The sequence below is a fragment of the Garra rufa genome, chromosome 3 (assembly GCF_049309525.1).
Source record: "Garra rufa chromosome 3, GarRuf1.0, whole genome shotgun sequence".
Lineage (NCBI taxonomy): Eukaryota > Metazoa > Chordata > Actinopteri > Cypriniformes > Cyprinidae > Garra > Garra rufa.
This window is the reverse complement of record NC_133363.1, coordinates 8,596,472-8,617,050: the sequence shown is the minus strand read 5'-3', so window position 1 is coordinate 8,617,050 and position 20,579 is coordinate 8,596,472. Positions and strand designations below refer to the sequence as shown.

The following is a 20,579-nucleotide window of genomic DNA, read 5'->3' as shown; positions in this document are numbered from 1 at the left end:
GTTCCTCTCTCATTCCTTCTCTATTGTTTCTGTAGGTGGTTTCCCTTGTGCAGGTGCTCAGTGATCCATTCTACAGGACCATAGAGGGGTTTCAGGTGCTTTTGGAGAAAGAGTGGCTGTCTTTCGGCCACAAATTCAGCCAACGTGGCAACCTGACCCCTGGCAGCCAGGGCAGCGGCTTTACTCCCATCTTCCTACAGTTTCTTGACTGTGTCCATCAGGCAAGTTTATCCAAAGTAACCTGGGGTTACTTGCCTTGCTCAAAGCGATAATGACTGATAATGAGATCTTTCTTCTCGAACCAGCAGCCTTCTGATGGTTTTCATTATCTGGGGGGGGGGTGGAATTGTAGTGGTTAAAGATTTTGGGCTGGAAACCCAAGGCTGTAGGTTCAAACCACAAATGACTTAAGAACCCCATGACCATTGCGCATTTGCAGCGAGCAAGGCACCTTAACCCCAGGCTGCACCAAATGCGACTGTCCGCGTTCATTTTTCGTGAAGTGTCTGCTAAATAACAAATAACCAATTGCTCCATCTCTCTTTTTCACACACTGCCCAGAATCACTTCATAACTCGCGATCTCTCTGTCTCACGCACCACCCCTCTCTTGTTCCCACAATGCTTGGTCCATGAGCTCACAGCATTCCTGCAGCATCCAGCCAGAACAAGGAGGACGAGAAAAGCTCAGCTGTCAGAATGCATGCTCTAGCTTTTCTTTTGCAATCCCCATGGTGGCCGAGTAATTTAGACGGAGCTGCTCGTTCGCCACTTTTACCTCCTTTGAAATGATCGCACACAGATGGCGTTTTACTCTGCAGCCAGCATTGTCCTTGCTGAAGCGTTTCGCCGCCACCTCCCGACGTCGGCACGTTTTGCACAGCCGGTTAAAAACTGCAATTTTGTAGTTTCTCATCATTAAGTAAAAGGCAGGAAGAATTTTTCTCCCCCCAGAGACAACGTGCACCACTCCCAATGCGTTTACAGACATGTATTGTTTTTAGCCATATGTGATGAAATCAAGGCGTAGAGCATTTGAATGACCCAGTGGAGGTCCTCCAATGTTACAGAGCGCAGAAATATAGTGAAAGCATCTGAAAATAGAAGTGTCTCATCTTAGAGGCAGCTGTTGTTTTTGCCATGAAGTCCAGGTGGCCTCGAGTGTGAGAACTTTGCAAGCTCTTCTGTCTAGATCCTGTTGGCTGTACATTATCACATTATGTCCCTCCTGCTGCTGTTATTTTTGTATTTTTTTAATTCCCTTCAACTAATCATTTCCTGGGAGTTTACTAATGCTTTTCTTGAACTGCCGTCTCAGTGGTGTCCTACTCATATTTGTTAAATCGCTGTGGCCATGTAACGAGGCCAGAAAGCTTCTCCACCATGACGTTTTGACTTTCTCATTCCAGGTTCATAACCAGTACCCCCTCGAGTTTGAGTTTAATCAATACTATCTGAAGTTTCTGGCATACCACTACGTCTCCAATCGCTTCAAAAACTTCCTTCTGGACTCGGACTACGAGCGCCTGGAGCACGGTGCGTATGCACGACTCCTCACGTCGTCCTTTAAGAAGAAACACACATTCCTCAACAATGCAGCATTTGTCCTTTTGTATTGGTGTAATTATATTATTGTGCAAATGTTTTTCAGCTGTGTTCATCAAATAAACATGGCTTTGAATGGCTGTATAGTGTTACAACATACACGTGCAGTCTTGCTCAGAAGTTTTACCTACCTGTAGCAGCCTTGCTGACCTTTGGAAGCGCTTCTTTAAAGTGCTGCTAGTCTTTGGCTTCTGATATTTTGTTTCACACCTTATCGCATTACTCTGCGTAAGGTGTGATTAACAAGTTCTTCTTTGTGTTTTCTTACTAAAGGCACATTGTTTGAAGACAAAGGAGAAAAGCAGTCCAAGAGAGGGATATGTATCTGGGAGTGCATCAACCGAATGCACCGCAAGAGCCCTGTCTTCTTCAACTACCTGTACAGTCCCTCGGAGACAGAGGTAACAAGTCTATCTGGGTGTGTGTAGAGGTACCAGACAGCTCTAATGGCCTTTACCCTAGAGCACTCTGTTTAGAAGTTATGTTGACTACCAGTCCCAAACATGTTGACGTCTTTGCCAGATCGCATTCGCACTGACGAATAGTTCCCCACAGTTTCAAAACAGTCTCTTTGACCTTATAAAGCAGTTTTGTGACATGTGAATCAGCTGATGACAGTCTATAAAAACAAAGCTATGGAAATGGAAAAAGTGCCCTATTCTCAAATCCAGGCAAGTTGTTTTTAACATAGGTATCTTCTCACTGGCAGTCATCCCCTGACATGGTTTCAAAATGAGTGAATCAGTTCAGCGGTAGTGACCCATAACCCAACAAAAACATGTTTTATGCAGTTTAGTGAGAGCAAAGGGCCATGCGGGCTGTTTTTTATTTTCTTCCCCATTTCTGTTTTACAACCAAACACTTGAGACTGTGAGATTTTGAGGTTGGGAAAGAACAAGCGTCATGCTTCTTCTAAGTTAAGTGTGTCAGGCCTGAAATAGTCCAGTCAACAGAACAAGTAAACAGCTAAATACTTGAATCCATGTATTTTCAGTCTTACAAACAAGCATTTGTTTATTAAGATCCTTCTATTATCTTTTGAAACCCAAAATAATATTTAAAATATTACTACGCTTAATATCTATAAAATCATAATTTATTGAGTACTTTCAATTGGGAGGTGGCTGTCCCGAACCTTAAACCCTCAATTTCAACTTTAATGATAAAGAAATAATTGTGGTATTTTTTTCTATTGCTGTTTATAAAAGTATCTTTTTGATTCTTTTAAAAAGTGAAGTTTACATTTTTATTTAAACTTCAAAATGTAAAAAATTTGTCCCGCGTTTTTCATGTCACTACACAGTGTGTGTTTTAGTCTTTTTTGGCAGAGACTGATTTGAACTAAATCCATAAATTTATGATTAGGAAATATTACTGTCCCCCCCTCTATCATAGCTACAAGGTCTTATCATTTTGAGGTAAATGTGTTCAAAAGTCTGTAAAAATTGTGTCTAGGAACGTCACTACCGAACACCTTTTTTCTGCAATTAAGCACACTCAGTTTTTAAATCTATGTTTAGAACTGTGCTAGGTAACCAATGTTTTTTTTTTTTTTAGGTTTTATCCCATAGAACTGTCACTACCGAAACATGTCATCATTGTTTCAGTAGTAACAAAAGAAAAACACATAATAAATAAAAATAAAAAACACATAAGAAATAAACAAAATTTTTGTGATGTGACGTGGTCACTACCGAAACATGGAATGTTTTGTCAAAAATAAAGTTTGCTGAATTATCAACTAAGATGTTATGAAAGTTTTTGGTTTAGTGTATATTCAAACTAATGAATCCTTAACATTGAAATCAGTATGATCATCTTTTTGCCTTTTACGAAGAATAAATTCAAAATACAACAAATCTCATAAATTACACTTGAAATACTGTTAAAATTTTAATTGTTTTTGATTAAACTCTGAAAAAATGTACATAAAATAGCAAAAAAAGATATTTACAATGACGATGTAACCAAAATCTTAATAGGTCAATATAACCCTTTTAATTAAATTATTATTTCTACTTTGATAGTGACAAATTTGGGGAGAGGACAAATATTCCAAAACATTCGGAAAGTACAATATGAGAAGTAACTGCACAATTATTAGAAATGTGTACCCTGGATATTATACAATTGCTTAAATACACATTTTTTGCAACAAGACACATTTTATTGACGTTTCCAACTCTGACTTTGGACCAATTCTGTAGAATGACCCATTAACTGACCTTTCACAATCTGTTTTGTATTCATTCTGATTGACATAAATGCATGTGCATTTATGTAAACATGCATAATGGCAGAACAATACCTTCATAGGGTAAGATTTTTGGAAAGAGGGAAGTTGACTAATTCATTGGCTGTTATTTATTTATATAAAGTCAGAACTAATAAACCCAACAACTACTGATTTCTTTGTTTTCTCCTTAGGCGGTTTTGAAGCCACTGATTTCAATCCCCAATTTGACAACATGGGAGTTTTACACAGGGGAGACGCTGTCCACAGGTCCCTCTTACGACTGGTGTATGCTCGCTGTGCGCTCACAGAGCACGGACGAGTCAGATACCATTGCTACGACCAAGAGGAGGATCGTCTGGCCATGTTACAGCAGTGTCAGCCGTGCACAACCTGATGCCATCACCAAACTCTTGACTGTGAGTCTTTGTCTCTTCCTGGTTCTAACTAGGTTCTAAGTCCTTATCAGGGACATCAAGCGTCCTTTCTTCTCACAATCGAAGTGGAAATGTTGCGTGATGCTGTAAAATTACAGACAGTCACAAGAGTGACTTGTGGTTTTCTTTGTTGCATCGCACAGATGAAAAACAAAAAAAAATAATTTGAAACAAACCTTGTATTTTTTATGCCATGTTTTTTTTTATAGTTTTCTTTGTGCATTTTTCCAGTATTCAGTGTTTCTGAACTCCTCACAGCACAGTCTGTCTCTCTTCATCCATCACTCTTAGAAATAAAGGGTCCAACTGTGCTTTTTCACAATAATGCCATAGAAGAACCATTTGTCTTCCCCAAAGAAACTTTCAGTGAACAGTTCTTAAAAGAACAATTAGTGCAAATAATGTTTTAATCATCTAAACAACCTTTTTTTACAATAGAAAGGTTTCTCAGACGTTGAAGGTGACCTATTATGCAAAAATTAAACAGTTGTGTGGCTGCAGTGTGTGAAAAGAAACAGCCTATAATGGTTAAAATCCACCCACTCTATTTTTATAATCCCAATAAATCATCTCTGAACACACAATTCCAGATTTCTCCCTGAGACCAGCTATGTTGTTATTTTTATTAGGCACAGTACAATCAAATGACTGACTTTTAAACCAGATTCCTGTTCGAACATATAAGGCTGAACACCGCTACTGAAAGTTTTGTTTTTGCCGGCTCTTGAAGTGCCACATTCTTCTCAAAATAAGGGCTGAGAGCACCAGCTCATTTACTTTTTAAGGGGACAGACATAAAACGGTGCATTTTACTCTAAAAGTGGCAATTTTAACAAGCTATAAATAGGGCTGTGCAATTAATTGCAATCGCAAAAAAATCGTGATTTAAGCTTTTTCCTTATCTGGGATTGTTTAGAGCCCTTTAAAGCTGCATTAAAACTGCATTTTGTCATTTCAGACTCGGGGGCACAATAGAAATCCACTATATGGAGAGAAATCCTGAAATGTTTTCCTCAAAAAACAATTTAATTACAACTGAAGAAAGAAAGGCGTGAACGTCTTTGAGAAACTTACCTGTACATGTTTGTTCTAAAAATGAACTTCTCCATTAAAATGTATTTGTATGTTCGCAGGACATTGAGAGGCTGGAGGGAGAACTGGGACAGCCGTCTGAGCTCTGGCATACCACGCTGGAGAAGGTGCGAGACAGCATCCAAGAAGACCTCAAACAGGATGGCAATGTGAGTGCTGCTTCTCTTTCCTCCTATTTTAGTCCTGCTTTGCTTCACAAATGTAGCCTCATCTGGCATTTCTTACTTACCTGTTGTGTTTTCCAAATTGTATACTGTAAATGTGCACATTGTGTACACAGTATGAGGCACCAGGGTTGGAAATTAAGTCGTCAAGTCACCTTTATTTATATAGCGCTTTTAACAATACAGATTGTGTCAAAGCAACTGCACAGTATTTAAACAGCGCAATAGTGTGTAAGTAACGCATTATTGTAAATAATCAATTTTCAGTTAAAGGCAGTTCATCAATGAATTCAGTGATATCATCGTCAGTTCAGTTCAAATAGTATACGATATCGCTGGAAAGTGTCCCCGACTAAGCAAGCCAGAGGCGACAGCGGCAAGGAACCAAAACTCCACAGGTGACAGAAATGGAGAAAAAAAACCTTGGGAGAAACCAGGCTCAGTCAGGGGACCAGTTCTCCTCTGGCCAGACCAAACCAGCAGTTTGTACCAGTGTCCGATTGTAGAGAACTCATCAGGTTCCTGTGGTGTAGCGCCGATGGCCGTCTAGGTTGGCAAGGTCTTTAGTGATGATCCGTCTCTGGAGCTCATCTGGTTGACATCCATGGCTATAGAAGTCATCTCCAGGTGGTGATCCATGATCTAAGCTGGGTGCGGACTGGATCCGGGGGACTGCAGTGACCATCTGATCCGGATACAGGCTGGGTCTGGTGGCTACGGTGACCTCGGAATAAATTAACAAAGGCTTGTGGCAAAAATGCCACCAACCGGTGCCAAAGGGGCAAAAAATGCCCCTGCGCAATTAAACGAAGTATTACGGTTGTTGCGATTAAAATGAAATGTGAAAATGAACGAAAAGTGTCAATTTGCGGAATTACTCAATTTTAATCACTGTTCTGAGCTGCGTTGAGATTTATAACCAATAAAACGCATTTCTGTTGAAATTAGAAATGCATTTGCCAATCAGAGGTGTTTAGATTAGAAGCTCTGAAACTGCGCTGTCTTCTCCAGAAATTCTGATCTCTTGTCTCTTGTTCTTCAATTCTCTTAGCTGCGGAAACCGTCAATGTCCATCTCTGGTTTGGTCCCCACCTCCAACCTGCAGGCCTATCAGCGCCACTCCATGTTACACCTACCTGACAACGGCCTCGGAGAGGACAGCAGCCCCACTGCAGTCAATGGGGTTAATCGCAGAGCAGCCACGCTCTACAATCAGTTTACCCCAAAGAATGAAGACAATAGGTAACAATGATAGACAACACATTTGATATTGCTTAGTCTAACTTCATCAACAAAGCAAACAAGCCATCGTTTTATTGTTTATACAGGTCATTTGAGGGCATCCTGTACAAGCGAGGGGCATTACTTAAAGCTTGGAAAGCTAGGTGGTTTGTTCTGGACATAACAAAACATCAGGTGAGTGGTTTATTACATTTTTGTATTTTGGTTTTACCTTCGTTCATTCATTTATTTGTCATGAATTTTGTCTCTCTGTAGTTGAGGTATTATGAGACGGATGTGGACACAAGCTGTCGTGGCTTCATTGACCTTGCTGAAGTGGAATCTGTCCTGATTGCCACACCAACTATAGGAGCCCCCAAACACATCAGTGAAAAGGCTTTCTTTGATGTACGTATTACACCAGTTATTGAAACAATACAGGTCTTGAGTATCAGCTCAGAATTTTAACCCACTAAAACGTACAAAAACACAAAAATAATTGCATAACTGCTCTAAAATTTTGCATATTTTTCTAAATAAAGGATTCCCTTTTGTCACCACCGAAACAATGGTGCCATGTTTCGGACGTGACTGTAGTGACAATTTTAGATTCTTTTGGACCTAGCTCAAAGATGCAAATCAGCACATGCTAGCTAACACAATTCTGAACATTTGTACACATATAAAAACTAGATGTTATGGAATAACTCCCAAAAAGTGTTTAATCATAGAAAAATGGCGTTTGGTAGTGACATTCTTTAAAGTTACACACAGATTTTTTTTTTTTTTTTTTACCTCAAAATGATGGGGCATATATCTACTCACCATGTAGCTATGAGAAAGTGAGAAAGTGAGAAAGTGAGAAAATGAGAAAGTGCCATAATAATTTCCTGATCATAAAAATTAGTCTCAGACAATAGACTAAAACATATACTGAACATAACATAAAACATAAACATATGCTGTGACATGAAAATGCGGAACACATTTATTTTTTACATAAAGTTTCATAATAAAATATATTTTTTTAAAAACAAGAATGGAATAAAATGCAAAAATTATTTCGATATTTGAATATTTTTGAAAAAAGTTGAAATTTAGGAATTGTTTTAGGAAAAGTGTTTGGGACAGCCAGCCACTAAACGATTATTTTTTATATCTTAAGCTTACTAATATTTTAAATATTATTATGGGTTTCAGTAGATAATAAAGGGATCTTCTTACATCTAAGATTTGAATACTTAAATTCTTTTTAAATGTGTTTTTTTAATACTTAAATGCTTTTTAATAGTGTGTTTTGCTTGTGGGACAGCAGTTTGCACATATTCTGTAGAATGGTCCATAAGCAACCAATCACAGTTTGCTTTGTTCAGCATCATGTTTGGTGCATAAAAATGTTAAGTCAATGTCCCTACAATTATAGACCACCGTGCAACCAATAAATCATTCAAGAAAGTTGTGCAAGTTTACTGCAACAATGGCAAATCCTGTAGAATTCAATCAGATGATGACAACTTCAAAACTCCTGAAGACCATTTTGTGAATGGGGGTACCATGCCATCCAAGATGTTTATGTCTTTCTTTCTTAAGTCGAAAAGAAAACATTCCAGGATTTTTTTTCCATATAGTGGACTTCAATGGGGATCAACGGGTTGAAGGTCCAAATTGCAGCTTCAAAGGGCTCTTCACAATCCCAGCCGAGGAATAAGGGTCTTATCTAGCAAAACATCTGTCATTTAAAAAAAAAAATTACGAAATCATGTTGGAAAGGTCAGAAAGTTCTTTTTCTGTGTACTCTGGTTCAAAAAGGTAAAGTAAGGGAAAAAACCCTTTATTTTCCAGAGTTCGTGCAATGTGCTTAAAGTACTTGAATTGAACTTTTTTGAAATTTGAGGCCTGGAAAAATCTTGAAAATACCAATATTCCTGAAGAGGTACTTGAAAAGTGCTTGAATTACTGAAAGAAAATGTATCTATGAAATAAGTAGAGATGCTCCGATCAGCATTTTTGGGGCCGATTACCGATCACCAAGATCATGATCTGCCGATCGCCGATCACTGCCGATCACAGAATGGCAGGGGAATGGGAATCTTTTATCTATAATCTAGCAGAGTTTGCACCATTTGTAGAAATGAAACTAACTGTAAAATAACTATATTGAAAAAAAAAACTGTAGAAATAGGCTACTGTCAAGATCTTGAAGAACCACCAAGTTAGGGTTGGAGACGATAGTATGTATCGACGATAGTTAGAGATATCGCCAGTTGCTGATGCCTAAGACGATAGCAAGACGATTATTATTATTATCCGTCAAAAAGGTGCCTAACTTTAGCGATGCAGTGCAGAGAGTCGGTTCTAGGGTGCTTCAGAAATTTGCCGTGGTATAAACACACGCATAGAGTGGCCACGTCGCCTTAACACGCCGCATGGGGAAGAGATTTATTCATCATACAGTGTACATAGATAAACTGATTATAACGGGAGTGTTTTTTAAAGTGCACCTCGCACTAGACTAGGCTACACTAGTTAGTGATGAAGTTCTTTGATAATGTAAATGTTCTTTGCTTGTTATTTGTAGCTGCTTTTTAAGATGATGTAAGGATTATATTATCCAGCACTGCACAGTCATTGGGATAAAGGTAGTAAAATGTGGTTTAGGCTGAATTAAATACGATATATCAGAATCCGTCTGTTTATAGGAAACATAAACATTCACCTCAGTAACATCTATATGCGTTCATTAGAATTATGGTGCAATAAAATGGCGCTAAACATACGCGCGTGAATTACACGCACATCGCTTCTCCACATTCTATATGATCTGATGACAACAATCAGACATACGGCGGTAACATTATTGCAATATGACGGGTATAGAAAGATACATTCATTTACATTCAAGCACGCACATTCACCACTCACTGAAGATAGCAGAGAATGAAACCGAAAGTAAACTTGAACATCTTCGGCAAAACTACAGTCAGCGCTCTGTACACGCACAACATAGTCACATGCCCAATAACAAGACTACCCTTACAAAACAAATAAGGAATTTAGTACTCATGCTGCCACTGGTAAGCTCTGCTCTGCTGTTGTTTACCTGTCATGCGAGTAATTTACGTCAAGTGATCGGCTTTTTTGATTGGAGCTTTTGGGTTTCACCGATCAAGCTATTTTAAGCCAATATCAGCCGATCATGATCGGTGGCCGATCAATCGGAGCATCACTAGAAATAAGTGTTTAAAATTGTCAATAATCACATATCTTTTCATGCAAAATTCACTCAGTATCAGCTCAGAAACAATCGAGCTAAGCAAGTAGTACAGACAGTGTCGTGTAAACATGGCTGAAGATGCAAAAAGAGGAACAGATGAACCAAATCAATTGAGTCACTTATGCTGGAACCGCTCTGACTGATTCAAACTCGTGACTTCAATCATTCATTTCAAGCAAATCACTAGCAAAAACCAGATCAAATTAAAAGAGCCATTCTTTTTAAATTTCAATCGTTTGTAACGATTTTAAAAAGCATGCAGCGATGGGTAAAACTCTGAAGCGGTTAAACCATTGCGACACAAAATGATTCACTTTCGAAATCATTTGTTTCAGATCGGGACTTAGATTTGCGTATCGCAAATCATTAATTTAGTTTGAAACAGGTTTGTGAATTGAATGATTCAAATCAAATGATTTGTGATACGTGATTTGAAGTCCCAATCTAAATTAAATGATTTACGATACACAACTTAAGTCAAATTAGTCCTGATTTAAAATTTTAAATGATGGTTTCAGAGCGTGGATTGCGCTTCATTGGATTTAGATTGGGACTTCAATGCAGGGTTCGCAAATCATTTGTTTCATATCAGGATTTTAGAGCGATTTCACAAATCTTTTTTCAGATTTTTTCCTAAACAGTAGAAAAGATCAAACCATTAAGGCCATACAGTTATAAAAAAAAAACAAAGAAAAAGGAAAGTATACACAAATACAAATCCCTTAAGAAAATTAACCATGGTTTTACTATAGTAAAAGTGTAGTATGCTTTTTTTATGTACTTCATCTATTTCTCTTTTTTTTTTTTTTAGAATTTGAAATAGAAGTTAGATCTCTGATTGAAGTCCTTGGAAAAAAAATGATTTTCTCTAGTCTAACTTTAAAATCGTTGTTTTACCTTTTTTATAAAGGGTCTTTGACTTTTTTGCACGTTTGCTTTGTAAACAGTACTTTTTCGCTTCGAGTCTGTACTTTTGCCTACGGCACACGTGACATTTCCAACATGACTACGTAAAGCATGAGGTTGGACTGGTGCAAGGCGAGTATTAGAGGTTAAAAACTATATATTTTTATTTATTTATTTTTGAAAAAGTCTACTATATGGGAAAAATTCTGGAATGTTTTCCTCAAAAACCTTAATTTCTTTTCGAATGAAGAAACAAAGACATGAACATTTTGGATGACATGGAGGAGAGTTAATTAAAAGGAAATTTTGATTCTGGAAGTTAAATAATCCTTTAATATTTTTAAGTAAATAAAGTAGGTATCATAAGGGCTAATACTAGCCATGTAAAATAAGGTTGGTGAATGTCTGGTTACTATCGTCAGCATTTAGGACCAGGACTATCAATTACTATACATGACACTTTGACGAATAGAAACTTTGAAAAAACAGCTTTTTTTGAAACTGTTAACATTATAAATGTCTTTACTATCACTTTTGATCAATTAAATGCATCCTTTCTAAATAAAAGTACATAAAAATCTCCATTTTTCTTTGTCCCTGCAGCTGAAGACCACTAAACGGGTGTACAACTTCTGTGCAGCAGATGCTCAAAATGCCCAGCTATGGATTGATAAGATCCAGAGCTGCATCTCAGATGCATGAAGCGTTTTTCTTGAACGTGACTCATTCAGCACCACCTTTCACTGCAGGGAGACTCACTGTGCAATTAGTAGGACCATAGTAAAGCCTTCAGTGCCTGTCGAAAATCCAAAAGACTTCTGAAAAACACTGCCCCATTCACCTGTTCTCAAAAACTTGATCCTGAGCTTCTGTTCAGGTGACTGGTGAAAATGATGCAATGCACTACTCTGACTGACATTTGCTGAACAAACTAAGACAAAGCAATAGCACTAATCTTAAACTCGGGGGTCAGTACAGTAGTGACAAGAGGTGTGTTCTGCAAAACAAAACAAAAAATACTGTTGCTGCTGTTAACATGCAAAACAACCACCAAAATCTGACAAATGTTTAGAAAGATGCACAATGTGTAAAAGGCAAACGATTTGCACTTAACGATATGCACTCCGTACAAAACAGATTTTTACTGACTAGAACAACTAGGCTAAAGGCATTAAGTTTTAACTGCATAGAAAAGCTCGGAGCAGACAACATTATGCTCTAGTGTGCAAAGTATTTTTATATATATTTGCAAAAAAAGGTTTCTTTTTTTCAGTATGAATGTTATACTCCTGCATAACAAGAGTTGTTGCTCTGTAAATTATTTTTTAAACATTAAAAGTGTCACCTGCGTGTTTTTGTTGAATGGAGAGTCTTATGTACATAAATTACATTTCCAGCTTTTATATTCTGCTGACTATGCTGTTAAAGATGTTTTTCTAACCTTTTAGTCTAACTTGAAATAAACACTCATATTTATACTTAATTACAGACAATTTACGGACCAAGAAAAGCACTTCTTGCCTGAGATGGTTATAAATAAGCCGTTGTGTTTGAAATGAAGGGACGAACACTATATTTCTCCGTTCTCTGTAAGGTTAAATGTGATGTTGATGGCTTTTTGAGGCACTATTGTTTTATCCATTTGTTTTGGTAGCGTATGTGTAAAGTTTTAAGAGACATGAAAAAAAATCAGACCACGTCTGTTACTGAACCTAAAATGACATTACTGTATGTACAATACTTTGTGGTGCCACTAATGTTTCTGGTTTGTTTACTGTTTTTGGTTATGTTTTATTTTGGGCTTTGCTGTTATTTGAAATAAATCTAGACAAGTTGAATTACTTTTTGTGACTGCGTGACTATAAATTTCACAAGCTGATGCATCCTCAAAATACAACATTTTTACTGGAGATGAGGCAAAAATGTTAAAAATGTAGGCTTTCAGCAATATTGGGTTTTTTTAAATGTGTCAGAAGAAAATTATGTTGTTTCATAAACATTCAGATTTTGATACAACATACATTTACAACCATCTGTAAAGCCTAAAGCAGACTTGACAGGCATAGAAAGTTGGCTTTGCAGTCTGTCACCAACTTTGGACACTGCATGTGGCGTGAGCATTGTGACATCAAGACAGAATATTAAAATAAATGTTTTCATTTGCATTTTATTTTTGTATTCTATTCTATTTAGGCCTGTCACTTACAATTATTTTGGTAATCAAGTAATTGGGCAATTATTCTGGCGATTAATTCGAGTAATCGGTCGATTATTTTGGCATTAATCAGTTTAATGTAATGTTTTATAGTACCTTCAAAAATACTTAAAATACATATGGGTCAAAGATGTAAAATGTTCAAGGGCTGCATCCAAAAACCCAAAAAAACAGCTGACTTGCTCCCTCACTGCCAATTACTTTGTAGGTACATTTTTGCATTAAGGTACCTCATGAAACGGATTTTGGACGGTTAGTTAGAAATAAACATTTACACACAAACTGACCACCAAACGCAAGGTTTACACATCAAAGGCAGTGAAGGATACATCTATGGTGCCTTCAAAAATAGATCAGATGAAGGTATCTCATGAGACAGGAAGTAAAGTTAACCTTGGACTCGGACATGTCTTTATGCCTTTTCTGCCTTGTAATGCATTTTTCAGTTTTCGGATGCAGCCAAGGAGTAAATCGAGTACTCAGACTGAATCAAGGAATCATGACAGTCCTAATTTATTCTAGGATTCTAGTTTTTAATTGCATTCTTTTCCATAATTTTGGAGTGTAACAGAGTATATTCATACAGAATAATTGCATAAATGCATTACTAGCCCAGATGGACAAGTGTCTGTTTCATTTACTAGCTTAACTTCAATTATCTTCATAATCAAGCCCTGCCACTGTATTTCTACCACTGCCATAAAGGGTTCTGTAGTGGCCATTAGAGTTAACAGTTTTTTTCTTTCAGGTCAACAGCTGTTCAGCAGTGCAGCAGTTCAGTAAGAACAACACACAGTCCATAACTGTCAGTATGCTTTTAGTTAACTACCTTAATAATAACACCTTAGGTCAGGGGTTCCCAACCTTTTTTACTCCGGGGCCCCCCTCCTTCTCCGGACAATTTTGCAAGGCCCCCCTATGCCTGACATGTCCTCTTATACTGTACTTCCGCAGTAAAGAAAAAGTATTTATTTTGAAACCTTTTTTTATTAACCAAAACATTTGTTTTGCCTTATTATTCTTCTACTGCATGTTATAAAAAAACTCAAAATTCAAACAAACTTTAAATTAAAACTTAAAATATACCTTATAATCTTTAAAGAAAACCTCTGCTCAATTCTAACTTTTAAAATTATTTTACTTCAGACATTCTTTACAACTTCAGAGTACTTTTTCTTAAATAAGTGAACCTGCCGTATAACAGGGAGATACCAAAAGACCACTAAACCTATCCCTTTGAACTTGACTGACTGAATATCTACTGTTTGTATCCGTTAAAAACTAATACACAAATTCAAAATACAGCAAATACATTCTAATTCTGTTGAAACACATCGATGAGAAGGTTTGGGATCAGTGAACTCTGTCAGTGCGCGCCTGATGCTCATAAACACCGAGCCTCACTCCTCTTCTATGGGTGAGCATCCATTATAAAACACTCACAGGACAATAATTTGTACAACTAGGCAAATGTTTGAAATTTCACGCAAAAATAAGATAGGGATCAGAGCCCCGAGAGCGCGCATAGTTTGTGAATCAATAGCGGACTTGCGTGTCTCATGTACGACTTTGACATACACGAGTGTTATACATTAGGCACGCGCAAGTTCGTTATTATGACACTAATCATTTTTACCTTTACATTAGAGCGACGGTTTGCTTCATGCATGCAGCTGAGAGATGAAACAGTAGTTTGCGTACAGCGTTTGGAAGTTTTGAGCCGCCATTTAGTATTTAACAGTGCGATGAGGCTTGCTGCGCCAAGTCTGAAGCAATCAATCACAGAACACGAGAGAGGCTGTGCTTTTATTATTTTCATTTAGCATATTAATAATGAAATTAAACAATTATAGGATAATACTTAAATTATTTTTAAGATATCTCGCGGCCCCCCTGGAGGATCACTGAGGCCCCCTAGTGGGTCGCGACCCCCCGGTTGGGAACCGCTGCCTTAGGTTAAACAGCACTGACACGTGGAAGTAACTCTATCAGCCTCTTGAGTACTGTGGATTGTCACAGCCACAGTAATGCAAGCACACTTTTATGTGCCATGAGACAGGACAGCATGCAATGTGCTGACTAAACTGCGGGTTTGATCTGGCTTGCTCTGATGTACCAAAATGTAATTTTGGAGTACTTTGACAAAATCATTTTACATCCCGGACCCCATATATAGACTTGAAACTAGAGGCAATAAATTTAGCTCCACTGCAGATGTTTCAGCACTGTTGCTCTCATTAGCAATTGTCATTAAGCAATACTAATGCAAGTTGCATACTCATTAGTTCAACCTAAAGCTTCTGATGAATTGTATCCACTACAGCCTTTAAAAGGTATTCATATTACACTTTGAGAGAAGTTAACCTGTGGCAAATTCAAATGAATGGGTTTTCTCTGGAAAGGCACACACGTCTTAATAAAATGTCTAACAGCTGAAAATGCATATCAGAGCAAAAATCAAACCCTAAGGTCAAAAGAACTGCCTGCAGAGCTCAGAGACTGGATTGCGTCAAGCCACACATCTGGGGGAGAGTTCAGAAAAAAAGCCTGCTGCACTGTAGGTTCACAGAAGCATTTAGCCTCCATTATCCATAATGGAAGAAGTTTGGAACAACCAGGAATCTTCCTAGAGCTGGCCTCCTGGGCAAACTGAGCAAGTGATGGAGAAGGGTCTTGCTTAGACTGGTGACCAAGAACCTGATGATCTGTCTAGTTGAGTTCCATGATCATATATGCAGATGGGAGAAACTTACAGAAGGACAAACATCGCTGCAACTCTACACCAATCTTTATGGTCTTTATGGCAGTTTGGCCAAACTCAACCCTCTCTTCAGTGAAGACACGTGAAAACAATCTTGGAATTTGCAACAAAGCACCTAAGGAACTCTCAGATTGTGAGAAACCAGATTCTGTGGTCTGATGAGCCTCAATTCCAAGCATCATGTTTGAAGGAAACCTGGCACATGCTGTGGGGCTGTTTTTCAGTGACAGAGGCTGAGGGACTCGTCAGAGTAGAAGTATAGAGATAGCCTTAATGAAAACCCAGTCCAGAGCATTCAGAACCTCAGACTGAGCTGAAGGTTCACCTTCTAACAGCACAATGACCCTAAGCACACAGCAAGAGTGGCTTATAGACAACTCTGTGAATGTCCATAAGTGGCCCAGCCACAGCCTGAACTTGAACCCAATCAAACATTTCTGGAGAAACCTGAAAATGTGCATCTGCCCCCATCCAACCGAAAGAGCTTGAGAGGTGAAGAGCTGAGGCAGATAATTACCAAATGTTGATGTGCAAATCTTGTTGCATTCATACCCCAAAATACTTGAGGCTGTAAAGGTGCTTCAAGTAAGTACTGTTTTAAGGGTATGAAAAAATGTGCAAAGTTGTCACAAATCAGCTGTTTACTTTGTCATTATGGTGTATGGAGTGTAGATTGATGTGGGGGAAAAAGTAATATAAAGCAGTTTAACATAAGACAGCAACGTAACAAAATGTGAAAAAATTAAGGGGTATGAATACTTTTGCAAGGCACTGTAATTTTGTGTCCTGTGGCAGACATTTGACAGCTCCAGGACTATGGTTATAACTACACATTAAAATTCTGCTTTTCATTGTTAGCTTTCTGTAATAAAGTGTTCAAATTTGTAATAAAGTATAGCAATAAAACCATAATTCGTAAAAAACATTTGCTTGGTTTGTTATGGATGTGTGGAGGACTACATGAAGAATATAGCATGCAGCTGCCCTACCGTTTTACACTAAACATACAGCATTTTAATTCGTATTTTTGTTCGTCTTACATCAGAGGGTTAACAAAACTTCTTGTCCGTGTTAAAAAACAAGATCAAATGCTGTGTACATCATTCATACGTTCTTACTGAATTGAAAAAGACAAATTACATAAGAATAATTTTAAGAACAATTTGCGCAGAAATTCATTCTGCTTATGTTTCACTGATGAGGCCAATAAGACATCCCAGAAGAGACCAGCGCTCTCCAAAAAACATCACTTTTAATCATTAATAAACCATTTTCATTCAATAGAAGATCTATGCGAAACAAATTCAGCATATCCAGAAAACATTTCAACTGAAATACTAAACCTTTCAAATAAATTCAAGTTTTTTTGTTTCACAAACAGATGTTACAGTAAAGCAACGCTAAGTGATGGTAACCACTTTTCTCTTTAGACCTCAATAGACAAATATGTCATCGTAGAGGCCAGGACAGTTCAAGTTCGTCATCAGTTGGCTATGCCTTCAGCTTGTATAATTTGATACACTGTGAGATTCAGCCAATTCATATGTAATATGTGCCTTCCTCATTGAGAAAAAACAGGGAGACAACAAGTCTCGCCTTTCTCAATAGGATATCTCAATTAATGAACAGTAAGATGAAACGTCTACAAATCACTGTTGGAAACACCTAACAGGTTGCATCTAACTATCACAGCCAAGTAGTCTCATTTGCAGTAAAGGCGCCTTTGAGGCGAGACAATGCAGCGGCTCCCCACTCCGAGAAAAAAAGCCGATGGGACTGAGGTTTGCGAGAGCGTTGGGGACGTGCATAATGCGGGCTAGTTGTTCCCCTCTGACTTGTATTGAGAGCAGGTGTCGGCCTGGCAAAACATCTGGACTGGGCTCTCTCACAATTCCCTCCAAATATAGATGCCTCCTGGAGTGAAGGATTAGAGAGGGAAGCAGCGGAAGAGGGAATCTCTCCAGAATCCTTGGAATGGGACAAATGGGATGCTCATGAGAAATTGTGGTTAACTGTTCGTCACAGGAGACTTATGAATCTGTTGGATGTTTTAGTGACTGAAGTCATAAATGTGACCTCTTTCCATGCGGATTTACAATTGTGAGCTTGTATAAATATTAACCATTCTTTTCAATAAAACAGATCAACATTTGATTTCAAGGATTAAACATTCAACTGTTTACTCTCAGAGTTTTATGTAGATTTATCGCAAGTGGTCTTCGTTTATTCCGGACACTGATACTGGCTGGTCATAGTTAAACTTGAATTTCAGAGCAAATCCGACCGTCTGACATACTTCGCATTCTCGTTGGCAGCCGCCACACATGGCAGATGTTCTTGTCTAAACACTGAAGTGCTTGACTGCTCACAAATCAGCAATGTGAACAATGCAAGTGTGACAAAAGCATGCAGATCGGGGATTACATGTAGGCCGAATGCAGGTGGCACTGGCATGCAGAACACACCTGTCACAAAGATAGGTCACGTCATTCCACTTCCTGTTACCAAAAAAGAATCGATAGCACGCTACATGCTCAATGCCACCATGATAGCAACCTATCTAGCTAGCTGCCAACTAGATGTGGTTTGGTAACACTGGTTTAAAGAGCGCTGCAGTGATGACGTATTTTGTACACCAACATCTTGGTTCCCTCAATAAAAACCGAGTAGGATTTCATTGGGTTTTGGATTGTTGCAGAAAATAAGCTTTGTGACCAACAAAAGAGATTTGTGTTGTTTTGAGATGTTTTGTCAATCATAATAATTTTCTCAAATGAACACACCTTTATGAATTCTGAAGCCTACAGATCTGGCCATTAAAAATGCGTCTATTTTCACGCGGCAGCCTGCAATTCGGCACGCGTGGCCACGCGTCCTGCCGCAGCGGCTTTTTTAGATTTTTTTACAACGTTGTTGCGCTTTATATAATATCCACCAGGTGGCGCAAGGAACAACATTCTGTAGCCAAACACCATGGCCAGCTCTAGGGGGCGTTGTTCACAGATATCAGTACAATAGTTCAATGATTCCTCTTTCCTGAAATTATGGTTCAAACCAATAGCAAAAAGAAAGCCTATTCATGAGCAGGTGCAGTTGTATTGTTATTTTGTTTTCTTTCTTTGTTTTCCTGACGAACATTTATTAGACTGCATCGGAAATAGAAATGTTAATTTCGGTTATTTTATTTTTCCAACCGACAACTGACGTAAACCGCTAATTCGTTTTCAGGGATTAATTATACACAAGCAAGAAGCAGCAAACATCCCACGCGCAGAGCTTATGCACAGAGAAAAACCCTATAAACCTATTTATAATAATTAATAAAATAGGCCCACATAAGAAATATATGTTTTTCTTTTCTGAATGAATAATAATTTAACAAATTAATAAGTAGCAAGCCTGTATGCAGAATTTTAGGCAATTTCTGTGATGCGCCCTTAAACCAGCATCTTGTTTCCATTTTTATTTTATTTTTATTTTTTTTTTACAAATAGCCTACACATCTTTTTTTTTTTTGTGATTGTGATTGTACACAAATAACATAAATATGTAAAATAGCATAGTTTTGAGCAATGCCTTACTCTTGAACGAGTATTGTAAGCTGTATCCACTTTATTAAGGGGAAACAAATCAAGTGATCCTGACGGCGCCGCGGGCAGTTAAATAACTCGACAACTTTCACCTTCAGAATAAAATACATTATATATTTCAGCCTTTTAAAGCAACATCAAATTAAGATATGCATGTTTAAGAGGTAGTTCGTCTTTTTCTTTTTCTAAGATACACAATTTTAGATACACTGACAATTAATTTGAGTAGAGACAGATAGAAATGGGAAGGATAAATATAAACTACAGTATTTTTGCGTTTATGGTGCTTAGAAATTTATTCTAAGCGGGCAGCGGGCGAATAATATAGTTAATATAGCGCGGAGCTGGTGGATGCGGAATAAAACCTTGTGGAAGCGGGACTGGAAAAGCACTTTGTTATATCCTATAGATTATTTAGATACTTCATCATCAAGCAAAAATGTATTCATAAGCAGGAGCAGTTTTATTATTATTATTTTTTTTTTTCCTGACGAACTTTTATTAGACTGCATTGAAAATAGAAATGTTAATTTCTGTTTTTTTTTTTTCCAAACGACAACCGATGCGTTTAGTTATTATTAACGACAAGATTGTGTTAAATTACATTTAAATTGAAACGTGGCTGTGACATATTAATAACAGTTAAATTCGTTTTGAGGGGTTAATTGTACACAAGCAAAAAGCAGCATAAACATCAGAACATCACGCGCAGATCTTATGCACAGAGAAAACCCAAAAAAGCTGTATGTAAAATAAATAAAAATGCCCATATGCGAAATATAAATTTCTTAATGAATAATAATTTAACAAAACGAAATAAAATAAAATTAATAAGTAGCAAGCCTATATGCAGAATTGTAGGCAATTTCTGTGACGCGCCCTTGAACCAGTAGGCCTATCTTGTTTACATTTTTTTTTTTTTTTTTACAAATAGCATACACATCTGTTTTTTCATTGTGATTGTACACAAATAACAGAAATATGTAAAATAGCATAGTTTTGAGCAATCCCGTACTCTTGAACGAGTATTGTAAGCTGTATCCACTTAATTAAAGGGGGGAAAAACGTGATCCTGACGGCGC

General features: G+C 37.7%; 1 protein-coding gene across 1 annotated transcript in view; it reads left to right on the top strand.

Annotated features, from left to right (window-relative positions):
• LOC141330903 (myotubularin-related protein 13-like) overlaps positions 1-12,769 on the top strand; it is a 122,069-nt gene extending 109,300 nt beyond the window's left edge. The window contains exons 30-38 of the mRNA XM_073835699.1: positions 36-221; positions 1,409-1,535; positions 1,878-2,005; positions 4,032-4,256; positions 5,408-5,515; positions 6,582-6,772; positions 6,859-6,946; positions 7,028-7,159; positions 11,535-12,769. Coding sequence (XP_073691800.1) covers positions 36-221; positions 1,409-1,535; positions 1,878-2,005; positions 4,032-4,256; positions 5,408-5,515; positions 6,582-6,772; positions 6,859-6,946; positions 7,028-7,159; positions 11,535-11,633 — 1,284 coding nt within the window. The 3' untranslated portion in view covers positions 11,634-12,769. The remainder of the gene's footprint in view (positions 1-35; positions 222-1,408; positions 1,536-1,877; positions 2,006-4,031; positions 4,257-5,407; positions 5,516-6,581; positions 6,773-6,858; positions 6,947-7,027; positions 7,160-11,534) is intronic.
• The last annotated feature ends 7,810 nt before the right edge of the window (positions 12,770-20,579 follow it).